This window comes from Drosophila mojavensis, unplaced genomic scaffold, assembly GCF_018153725.1.
Source record: "Drosophila mojavensis isolate 15081-1352.22 unplaced genomic scaffold, ASM1815372v1 contig_136, whole genome shotgun sequence".
Classification (NCBI taxonomy): Eukaryota; Metazoa; Arthropoda; class Insecta; order Diptera; family Drosophilidae; genus Drosophila; species Drosophila mojavensis.
Genome location: NW_025318667.1, coordinates 17,458,081 through 17,470,452, shown reverse-complemented (window position 1 = coordinate 17,470,452; position 12,372 = coordinate 17,458,081). Strand labels below are relative to the sequence as shown.

At 38.3% G+C, this 12,372-nt stretch overlaps 1 protein-coding gene across 1 annotated transcript in view; it reads left to right on the top strand.

Moving 5' to 3' along the window:
• LOC6584083 overlaps nucleotides 1-11,583 on the top strand; it is a 77,733-nt gene extending 66,150 nt beyond the window's left edge. The window contains exons 6-8 of the mRNA XM_002009707.4: nucleotides 8,435-8,694; nucleotides 8,976-9,068; nucleotides 10,847-11,583. Of these exons, the coding sequence (XP_002009743.1) occupies nucleotides 8,435-8,694; nucleotides 8,976-9,068; nucleotides 10,847-10,951 (458 nt within the window). The 3' untranslated portion in view covers nucleotides 10,952-11,583. The remainder of the gene's footprint in view (nucleotides 1-8,434; nucleotides 8,695-8,975; nucleotides 9,069-10,846) is intronic.
• Nucleotides 11,584-12,372: the final 789 nt, after the last annotated feature.

Here is a 12,372-nt window from a genome sequence, read left to right as displayed (position 1 = left end):
TTCAGAACAGCAGCAGCAACATCGGCAGCAGCAGCAATAGCAACAGCAGCAACAACCGCAAGAGTAGCAACAACAACAGCAACAACAACAACTTGATGATGAGCCAAGCGAATCGCATTTGGGATCATATCAAAATGGCAAGCGCCTTTGCCTTTTGTGGCCGCCATCTTTTCTAGCATTCGAGGCCTCAACTCGTAGGCACTTGCACTTGCAAGTGATTGAATTATGTTGTGCACCACACTAACACACACACACACACGCACACACACAGGCACAGGCACACTCATGTTGCGGCAGAGCCAATGCGCCACTGAAGGCAGCCACTTGACGTCGGACTCTAATAAATTTTGCATGAGCGTGCATTTATTTTGTGCCGCAATGCTCCTCTGATGCCAAAGAGACAGGCTCAGCCGTCAGACGTGGATCAAGAGCGAGACTTGGGGCTTTAAGGCGAGACTCAGCTGAGCTTTAAGTGATTCTTGTTTATGAAAACAAGTAAGAAAGCTCTAGTCGAGACTGCTCGACTATGACAGGCCCTGAACACTTCGAGAAACCGATATTTCAGTAATACTCTGCGTCTTATTGCTTACAAAAGAATCGCACACTCGTAGACACGCATTTAACAAATATAACAAAAATCGAAATTCCATAAAATACATATGAATACATATGAAACAATTTAAATTTGGTGACTCTAGCTCTAAAGATGTTGGAGATATAATTTAATAAATAATGCTCGATATGGTTGTTAATCGATAACAAATAATGGGAGTAGTTATCGATTTGTTGAGAAAAACTTTATATGCGCGTGATATACATATGTACACGCACCTAGAAAAACAAATTTCAAGTCTCTAGCTCTTATATCTTCAGAGATCGTCGCGTTCAAACGTATGGATAGACGGACGGGCGGACAGGACTAAATCGACTCAGCTCGTTGCTCTGATCAAGGATATATATATATACTTTATGGCGTCTGCCACGCCTCCTTCTGCCTGTTACATACATTAAATAATACCATCATACTCTGATTTCTCATTGAAAATGGATTCTGGGTACAATGATAGCGATTGAGGTTAATGTAGTCAGATATTATTATTGTGGAATCATTTGTCAATCAAAGTTTGTTCTATTATCGATATCATTTAACGGCTTATCGAATAAGTCGATAGTGAATGACAAAAGCAGGGCAGTATGAGTTAGGGTTTAACGGGCGGACGGAATGACATATTGACAAACGGACGTACATTGCTTAAAGCCAGTAAACTCATTTCACGTTGTGAACGAGCATAAAAATGTATTTTTATGTGCGCACCTGGAGATAAGTGGGTGGTAAACAGTTTGCTGATCAAATCATATTTTAATTTTGGGAATTAGATGCCCAGAAGGGAAAATTCTAATTTGAATACATAGGAAGCACTTTGAGCAGAATGGGTTTTTGATGGTTTGATTAATCCGAAATGTTGCTGCCGCATACTTCAAGGCGGCGTGGTACTTGATGATGCGCCACTTTTGTTTCCATGTTGATTCTTCACTTATTACGCATTCGCCGTTTGCGCCATTCGCCATTTGCCATTCGCCATTTGCCGAATACGCGCACTCACGCTACGCAAACACACTCACAAATTCATGACGGGATTCTAATCCGAGCAGCAAGAGTGCACGAAAGTTTGCATAATCTATATGTGTGTGTGTGTGTGCACATACATGCATACATGTGCATGCATATCGGTGTGATTTGCATATTTGCAAAGGGCTTTCGCATCCAGTTGCATTCCATATATCTAACTTTTGTGCATAGTTCAACTAATTATCAAATGCCAACCTACTAGAAGGCCAGAGAGATACGGATACAGATATGGATTTGGCTTTGGATGTGAATGTGGAGCGTTGCCAACTTGTCACCGAGCTGCAGCCGAGGCAGCCAGCATCATCCATCAAAACTCATTAGTTTAATTAACTGCAGCTACTAAAATTAAGTATAATACGTAGCAGTGCTCCGAGTGTCGACAGTGAATGACGAAAAGATACCCTGCTCCACATGGAGTGGCGATGGATAGCATCTGGAGATGATAAATTTGGAAATAGTTTGATTTACTTAAGGACTACCGAATGTGGTTGAAGTTGATTGAGTAGCTCTATTTATCTGCTTTTTCTTTGAGAGAATGGAGCAATCATTGATCGAGCAATCATTGATCCAGTTTCATTGATTTTTCGATTTATAACTAATTTAAACAACTCTAAACACACTGAAAATGGGTTTTATTTGTGTTTTAATCTTTATTGTATAGTGCAGAACCAGTACATGAATTTTGGTTAATAGTTTAAGGAAATATATGTAACAGGCAGACGTAGGCGTGGCACACCCCCACAGTATATGTATTCTTGATCAGGGCGATGACCTGAGTCGATATAGGACTGTCAGTCTAACTGTCGGTACGACCGTATGTTTAAACGTGTTGCTCTCAGAATTTATGAGAACTAGAGGCTAGATATTTTGTTGTAGGTACGTGTTTAGCACTCATAAATCGCGATTTTGTAAAGAAAAATCGATAACTATTGCAATTAAAATGTTATCGATGATAAACCTCATCAAAATCGAGCTATAAATGAATATCTCGTTCATCTTTAGAACTAGAATTTCCAAAATGTTCGATAATTGTACGTTTTCAGCGAAATAAGCTGGAATACTACAAGCAGTAGCTCCATACGGTATTCCGGGTATTTGCTAGTCGGGCAGAAGCACTCCTACTAGCACACTGAATATGGAAAGAAAATACAATGATGAAGAGACAAACTCATATTCCTATATGTATATACTAAATATATTATCCATATATATAGATATGTACATATATATATATATATATATCTATCATTTTGACAGGTCCGTCTCAAAATGCTGAAAACATTTTCACTTATTTCTCTGCCAATTGCCAGATGAGTCCCAATTGGAGCGTCTGCTCCGCACGTCGTCGTCGTCCTCGTCATCCATTTGGTGTCGATGTGCAAAGCCGAAAGCTAATTGAGAGCTGTACCAATTTCTCAGCATTTTATTGCGCCATTGATAAACTGCGCGAATGAGTGAATGACAGCGACTGACTCAATTAGGTTTCAATAAGCCAGCCAAGCGCTTGGCTAGCTTTCAATAGGCAGCGTCGACAAGAAACGATTTCACACACAATGACATGGCTTCACACACACACACACACACACACCACCACGCACACGCATATACACCCACACACATACGTCTTTAACTGCAACCGCTAACAACGCTTTGTCTTCCTTTGTTATGCGCCATTTGGCCGCTGGGTGGCGCTTTTGTTCGACGCGCTGTTAAATGCGTGAAGTCAACTTTTATTTGGTCGTATTTCGCTTTTATGTGCATGCCGAAATCGATAATCGATTAATAAGCCAGCGGAGCCGAGGCATAAAAAAAAGCTCTAAATTATGCGCCCGAAAGTATGCAACAGCACAAATGCCAACAAATCGAAATTATATGGCCGACATACATATATAATTTACAGGGTATATGTAAGCACGCCAACTGCCAGTGCTTAGCTTAAGACATGGCCAAAGGTGATGCGAAACAAGCATAAAAATTCATCCGATTTTCGATCAAGTGGCATTCGAGCTGCACATGTGCTTGCAGCTACCACACCCCCACTACTCCACCTCCGCCACCCGCCCACCTGGCAAAGGTCGAGTGCGAGAACAATTGTTGGCTGCCAGCTGGAGGAGATAGCAATGCGGAGCGCTTTCAGTCAAGCTCCAAGTCCGTCCGAGCAGTCAAAGGCGTTCGCAAAGAAAACCGTTTGGCCATGATTTTTTATGCTGTATTGTTCAGCGATAAATACCCTGCAGTCGGCCAGAGAAGAGACGTGTTGCTAGACTGCAGCGTAAGCTTGCTAGGAATTGTGGAGGAGAAGAGCTCAAAAGCTTGGAGATGATGTTAAACACAATAGTTTGGCATGCCAGCAATCAATTGATTATGGTCATAGGATTCATTACAGGGTATACGGCGATTGCAATAGACACGCATGGTGGCAAGCAGCTGTAGTAGGGCATAGGTGTGCGCTTTTTCTTGAGCTTAACAAACAATGCCTCATCCTGATGCTGAAGCTTAGCGTCAGCTCGACTGGGACTGTAGCGGGGATTGGAGCTGGGAGCTGGGAGCTGGGGGCTGGTGCCTGAACTGGAGCTGGGCTGTCGTTCGTTGTGGCTGGCATCTTTGCAAATGCATTCATGAAATTTATGCGCCTGAAGAGCACAATTTATTTTACATGAGCCATGTGGGCGACCTTCGGCGACCTGCTGATTAAAAACTGGTAGCAGCGACTTTATTTACGCAGCGTAAACATCAGCAGTGGCAACAGCAGCGGCAGCGGCAGCGGCAGCAGCTGCATTGAAAGGCAGTCATGATTAACTTTTAGATAGGGTCCACACACACATACACACGCGCACACAATGACTGTGTGGCTTGGGATCCTGGCTTAGGCAAAGACGTGAGGTCAGATATGCTCGACGGCGCATGAGAAACAAGCTAAAACTCACTCGAATCTCTCTCTCTCTCTCTCTCTCTCTCTCTCTCGCTCGCACTCGTCTCTGGTTGAGGGCAGCAATTGAAATCATATTGCACGCGCTTAAAATATGAATGAACTGCATTCATGTTGAGCACACACAAATACACACACACTCACACACACACAAAGAGAGAGAGAGAGAGTGAGAGAGAGAGCTCTGGCGACACAGAGCAGCAGTGGGATGTGGGCATGGTTACCGTGCGCTGCTAATTCCACTTGCCACTGGCTCATCATAATTGTTGCAAGTGCAAGCAGAGCGCAAAACACACACACACACACACACACACACACACACACACACACATACACGCACATGCAGTGAAAGCAATTAAAAAGATGCTGGCGACCTGCTAAATATGTTGCATACTTTTAGGTGGCATCTCTGCACTCGCTGCAGTTATAGCCGGACACATATTGCGCGGAATGGCCAAGGGCCATGCTGATTTTCGACTCACATGGAAAACGCATTCAAGTTGCACGCATTTCAATTTCCAACAACATTTCTGGTGTCAAACAAATAACTTGCAACATGCTACACAATTGTGGATTGTAGTTGCAGCAACCGCAGCTACATAGCTGCATTGCTGAATCATACACACACACACACACACACAAAAAACAGTAGTAGTAGTAGTAGTAGTAGTAGAAGAAGCAGAGCACTGACCAAAAACATGCTCACAACATGCGCACACTCACTCCTGCTGTTGTGGCCGCACGAGTCGAAGAATGTTTTACATCAATTCAATTGTAATTTGCATTTTTTAAGTGCTTTTGATTGATTCGATGTGGCGTTTGCTTTGCGGCACCTAATTGAAACTGGGCGCACAGTGGGTGGAAGGAGATGATGTATATATGTATAAATATATATGCTTATATATTTATTTATTCCTCTATTATATTCGTAAACTTCTATAGATTCTATACCCTGCATCCATTACAAATGTCGTATGCTAGTTTTATTGAAGTAGCAAGTATGCGTCTGTGTGTATGTGTGTACATACGTACATGCCTATGAAGATGAGAATATCAGCTCCTTGAAGGGGTCGAGCAGTCTTGAATAGAGCTTTCTCATTTGTTTTGCGTTTATATAAAATATGTATTTTTAAATAAATTTCGTTTCTTTTTATAAATTGTATATTTTTTATGATTTTTCTATAAATCAATTTTTTTTTTTTTTGTAAATTTGTATTTTTTATTTTCCATTTTTATTTATTTTTTTTTTTTAACCTCTTAAAATTTTCTCATTTTTTTTTTTTTTTTTTTTTTTTTTTTTAATAAGTATAATATAATTTAATAATTATATGATTTTTCTACTTGTATGATTTTCTTTTTTTTTTGTTTACAAACAATTTGAATTTTGCAATCATTACATTTCCTGTAATTTTTCATAATATTATTTACATTATTATTTTTGTTTTGTTTTTGTTATATTATTTAATTTAATTATAAAACGATTTTTCTATGCAATCTTTTGAATTGCTTTTTATATGTAGTCTTCACACTTTATTTTTTTTTTTAAATTTTAATTTAACTGTAAGATTTTTTTTTTTTTTTTATCTCCTATTATTATAAAATCTAATCTAAGCGAATGGTCACTCAACTGAGTTCTTCGGATTTCAAATAGCTAACATGGGAATCTTGAGGTGTCAGTAAAAGAATCTTCTAGGTATCTAACATGTCCTGCCTATGCACATTCACTTACTCTCGTCTCCTGCTCTTATACAATGCCAGATCGGAGTGTGAATTTGTCAAAGGTTCATGTGGGAATATTCGAATTAAATTTTGGGTAAATTTTCATATATCTATTACCTGAATCGTCGTTAATTTCTACAAAAGAATTTAATGTTCTGCATTTCGGAAATGATTCGTCAGCTCGGCTGTTAAGTAATTTGAGAAATACTTTTGAAAATGTCATGCATTGCATACCGTTTGAGATGACATGCGTGTGTGCGTATGAGTGTGCATGTGTGTATGTGTATGTGTGTGTGTGTGTGCAAGGGCTAAAAGCATTTTGGGGTCTTCAATAGTTTATCAGCATTCTTCGTTGCGATGTCTGGGATGCGGTCCGAATTTGTTAGCCGGAGGTTTTGGCATCAGGTCTGTTCAAAGTTAAGTGCAGCACAATGGCTTAGGTGAATGCCTGGCATAGTTCGCTCTCAATGGGCTAGTGTCTGGGTGTCTGGGTGTCTGGGGCAAAGGGCGGATTAGTCAATATATATAAATATATATGTATGTGTGTGTGTTTGAATTTTACGCTGAGAAGCATGCGATGCCGAAAATTTGCGGCAAGTCATGTATTGAGAAGCATTTTAAATTAAATTCCAGTTGAAAATCTATCAAAAATAAATGCACCTGAAAAATCTACCTTCAGCGGACAGACGGCATTTAAATACTATGCAATCGGCGCTCTCATGTATAAAGCGTAATTAGATTACCGTTGCTGACTTTGACTTTGAGTGACAAACAGACAAACCAAAAGACTTGACAAACACTAGTTGCTGCTTCCTGAAATGGAAAATCTTCTGCTAGGATTAAGACCTGAAATGGAGTGAATCGATAAAAATCGATTATTTATTAGATTGTAAAGTCAAAGCAAAAGGTGTTTTTTTTTTCGTAACCAAAGTAAATTGATTCCCTATTTTTGATTAAAATATTGGATAAACAAATTCGAGAAGATAGAGTGGCAGATCTCATATATGTATATATTCCTGATCTATCATCTATACAAAATAACAATTTTATTGATTCTGAATTATCAATTACTACACAGGGCTATCCATATTAAATGGACCCATCTGGCAACCCTATGAGGTTGCTCATGGTTTTTGTTTAAATTAAAGACAAACACTATTTTTATATCGACAATAATAATCATTTTCTATGGTATAAGAAAAAACGTTATATGTATGGATAGAATTTTCCTTTCTTTTTGCTTGGGTTTTTTCCCAACCATTTCATAGTCTTAAATGGAGCAAAAAGTCTTTTATGTATGTATTGGTATGCATGCGCGAGTTGTTTTAGCCTTGTGTGTGTGTGTGTGTGTGTGTGTGTGTGTGTGTGTACATGTGTATGGGAATCTGAAGCAGCTCACATACTAAGTCTCATTATGCGAACGTCAATCATATCCCTACCTAAACGATGTTCGTTAAGAGAGCGTCACACGAATAGTTGAGCCTAAGGCTCTCAACAGAAAACGGAGACGAATCAAAATCAAAGTCTCCTGCTCAGAGTGAGAGGGAGTGAGTGTGATTCTGCAAACCGAATCATATCACTTATGTCGTTGAGATAGGCACCACTTTATCAGGAACATCTCTGAGACTTCGTTCTAGAATTATATCCTATTTATTTTCTGCTAACACTGGCTTTAATATACGTATACATACATATGTATTTTTCTTTTGAATGGAAGCTCAGTTGAAGTCAATTTGAATTTATTTCAGACAATCGATAGCTTTTCAATAAAATCGATTGGAAATGCTATCGAATTTGAGTTATCGAATAGTAGCATCTATACATTTGAGATCAGCAGCACTTCAGCAGGGACTTATCTTAGACTTTTTGACTCTTTACTCCTTTCTAGACATATTTCTTACTAGTTTTCTTTCAACACTTGTTTTCATATATTGTATGTTCGCCTCATTTTAAGGGAATTCTTGAGAAGTCAGTTTGAATTTATTTGAAACAATCGATAGCTTTTCAATAAAGTCGATTGAAACTGCTATCAAATTTGAGTTATCGATCATAATCGATGTCCTTGGCGGACACTATCTTCTAAAGTTATTTCTTTCTCGTTTTCTCTTAACACTTGTTCTAATATATGTTCGTCTCTTTTTTTCATTCAATTTCAGTCGAAGTCAATGTGAACGAGAGTCCAGTGCACTTGACACTCTGTGATACCGCCGGCCAGGATACGCTGGATCCGTTGCGCGAGCTGAGCTATCCCGACAGCGATGTCTTTCTGCTGTGCTTCTCGGTGGTCAAGCCCGAAACGTTTGGGGCCATCAAATCGAAATGGGCTCCCAAATTTGCCAAAACAAAGGCGGCGCTCATTTTGGTTGGCACCCAGGCCGACTTGAGGAGCGATTTGAATGTGTTGAATAAATCGCAGGTGAGTTCTCTCCCCATCCCCTTTACACCTTTCGTCTCTCCCCTAGCCTTTGTGCTCTTTTTATTTATTTTGATATTTTTCTGCTGCTGCGTGTTGATTTTGCTTATTTATGCGCCTTAGTTCATGCTTGACTTCATTCTCATTTGTCAGCGTGAGGCGCGCGTGTGTGTAACTGTGTGTATGTGTGGGTGTGTGTGAACAGCGAATTGTTAAAATATTTATGATATTCTTATTTGATTTCATATGTGCTTCGGGCGTGCCGCTTTCCCATGGATGAGCAGACAAATGGCGAGAAACCAATTTCATATGCAGACGCCTGGGATTTGGCAACAACAATTGGTGCCAAATACATCGAGACTTCCTCAGCCACACAGGTGAGTTCACATGAAATGTTTAGATGGCTGTTGCCGTTGCTGTTGATGTTGTTATTGCTGTGGCCATTGCTGATGCCGTTGGGCCAAGCATTTCAACCGCCATCATATTAATTAAAGCAACAGCAGCAACAGCAGCAGGCGAAGTCTGCGAAGTCATTGCACCAGCAATGGCTAAAAAACACTAACACACTAGCAACAGTCGCAACAGCAACAGCAGCAGCAACAACAACAACAACTTACATTCAACAAATCCTTTGGGCTGTCGCTGTCTGTATGCAAACACTTAAAAACGGAAAATTCTGCTGAATGCTGACATTTGCCTTTGAGGTAATGTGCCACACTTTGCTTCCCATAGCCACAAGCAGACGCAGAGACAGACACACAGACACGCAGACACACAGACACACACACACATATACAATAATCATAATTGTGCGGTGTTCGTGCTGGTTACTGCTAAAATAACAACTGCCTGACTCTGCTGGCTCTGCTGCCTCTGCTGCCTCTGGTGGCTCAAGCTCTGTCGCTTGCGTTGCCACTGCCGACACACCACTTCCTTCGAGTGGATGGCAGCGTTTTTTGTATTGGCCGTGCAATGCACTCGCACCTTTATGTGGTCCCCAAGAAGCCGCCAATGCTGACTGCGAGCACGCAAGGGAAATTTGCTCGCATTGCTGCACAAAAAAAAAAAAAAAAAAAAAAAAAAAAAAGCAGAAGAAAAAAAGATACAACAATTGCGCTGTCGCCGAATGCGGAATTCTTTTTACATTTTTAAATAAGCGCAAGAAAAAAAATAGGATTTTAATTGGACATACTTTTTTTTTTTTTAACATACATATATGTAATTATATATATGGATATATATTTTTTATTTTTATTTATATTACGTATACGTAATTAGAGCACGCATTCGTCATGTTAGGCCAGAAAATTTAATTTAGTATAATGCATAAGTCGCAACTGCAGCGGAATTGCATCTTTGGATTATTATAGACTGGTTTGTTGTCTACAATGATTAATGTGCCGTTAACTAAAATTTATAGTTGTCTTTTAAATAATAAATAGAAAATATTATCAGATCCAATTAGATACTAAACTAGCTAAGCATTTCAAAGTAGCAATTGACTTGATATGTAGATTTGTATAGCAACTAGAGGGCATGGCACTCTAGCTAACTATCGATACTTAACCATAATGTTATCGATATTTAACTATAATGCCAGCGATGCTCAAAGCGAATGTCTTTAAGAGAAGAAGAAGAAAGAAAGAAAGAAAGAAGTAAATAATTCAAATAAGATAAGACCTTTTACAATAAATGCATGCAAGAATTTTATTTAATTTGGAGTCAATTTTCATATTTTTTCTCATTAATAAAACACAATTTTATTATTTTTTATGACTTTGTTATTAAAAAGTAATTTCAGTTCCATTTAAATTATTAAAATATGATTTCAAATATGCGATCAACTTTCTTATCTGTTTTAAATTTCTCGCCGACATCTTTTCTTCACTATTATATCATCTTTGCAACTTTCCATCTTCTAAACATTTCTCTTCTTCTGAGTAATATTACTATTACCACTACTACTACACTCCTCTTTTAATTTTCTACGAACGGTTCATAATAACTAGCTCAATGCTTGCGCTCGCGACAAATGATTTTCTAGTTCATTTCATAGGGATGTCATAGTTTTTCAGAATCCTACATACATTTCATATTTGTGTTCAACAGTCTTACTTAAATTTATAAATCTTTTTCTTTTTCTTCTCTGCTGCAGGATAAAGTCAAAGACGTCTTTGATACAGCCATCTGGGAGGGCTTGGTGCCCACAACATTGCCGCCCACGCCGCCCTTCTGGAAGAAGCTCTTTTGCCTTGCCTAATGGGAGAGTGAGAGATACGCAAGAGAAAAACTCAAAAAATGAAGATAGTAAAAAAAAAAAAACACTAGTAATAATAATATTTTTCTTAAATTTATTATATGCATATATAATTCTAGATCTTAAGAATTATTGCTCGACTAATTGTAAACGATCTACATATATAGTATATACATATATATTTATTTATACTTTTGTTTGACAGTGCTATTTGACTATGGCATGCGCACTCATTGACTGAACTATTGATAACGATAACGATAACGATTATAATAATCAAATAAAATACATCAAAGTTATATTATTATTCCAAAATTTCGTACACTTAGGACACAATTGTATCTGATAGCAAACAAAAACATTTTTTTTTTTTATTATTATTATAATTATTGATTATTTAGGCTATCAAGTTCTCGCGATTATTGTTCGCATTTTGATGATAGTTCTTAAATGTTGTAGTCTAAGTAAATTTTTGGAAGCTTTTATGCTCGGCTGAATCATGTTCATGAAAGGCTTGGCAAACGAAGCAAACCCAACTGGTGTTACGTCATTCCATCCATATAAGCATTAAGTTTTCAAACCCTATATGCAAAAGCAACAACAAGCAACAAAATATATACACTTAAAAACAAAAAGAGAGACAAGTTTGTTTTATTTTTTAATTATTCTACTAATTATCCAGCGAAATCATATCATATGCTTAAACTTATCTTAATCAAAAGTTAAACCAGTGTCTCGAGTTCCGTTTGGTTGATGGAAATGTCTTTCACATGCGTCAGAATTCGTAAGGCTCAGACTATAAATACAAAGTGCAGAATAAAAGTGGGCAACAAGGAATTGAAGACAAGCGAAATATTGAATTAAATTTATGGAATTATGCATGTGAATAAAAAACAAATGAAAGTTTAATTTAATGCATAATTTAGGTACTTTGACTTTAACCCAGCATAAATACCTGGCACGTAGTCACGTATAATTTTTTTTGGAGCTCTATTTAATTTTGTTAAACAGTGTAATGGAAGAGCAAAATCAACAAAAACAACATTAGCGTAGACTTTTGGAATAAAAAACAAAAAAAAAAAAAAAAAAAGAAAAGACCAAACAAACAAACAAGAGCGTGGTGCTTAACAGAAACCTAAACACACGCACTCGCAGCCAGACACCCACACAGCTATGTATTTATACACCCACTCATATACACACACAGGCAGACAATCCGCACACACGCACACACACACAGACATGCCGCCAGCCGCTGCAATGAAACTTGAGCGAAAAGTTAAGCGGAGCTTGTCAAGTTTTTTAGCTTTCACCGAAAACGTAAAATTAATTTTGTCGTGGCAGCAACGTCAGTCTACATGCAGTAAGCAGCATGCAGCATGCAGCATGCAGCATGTAGCTTGCAACATGCAGCATGTAGCAAG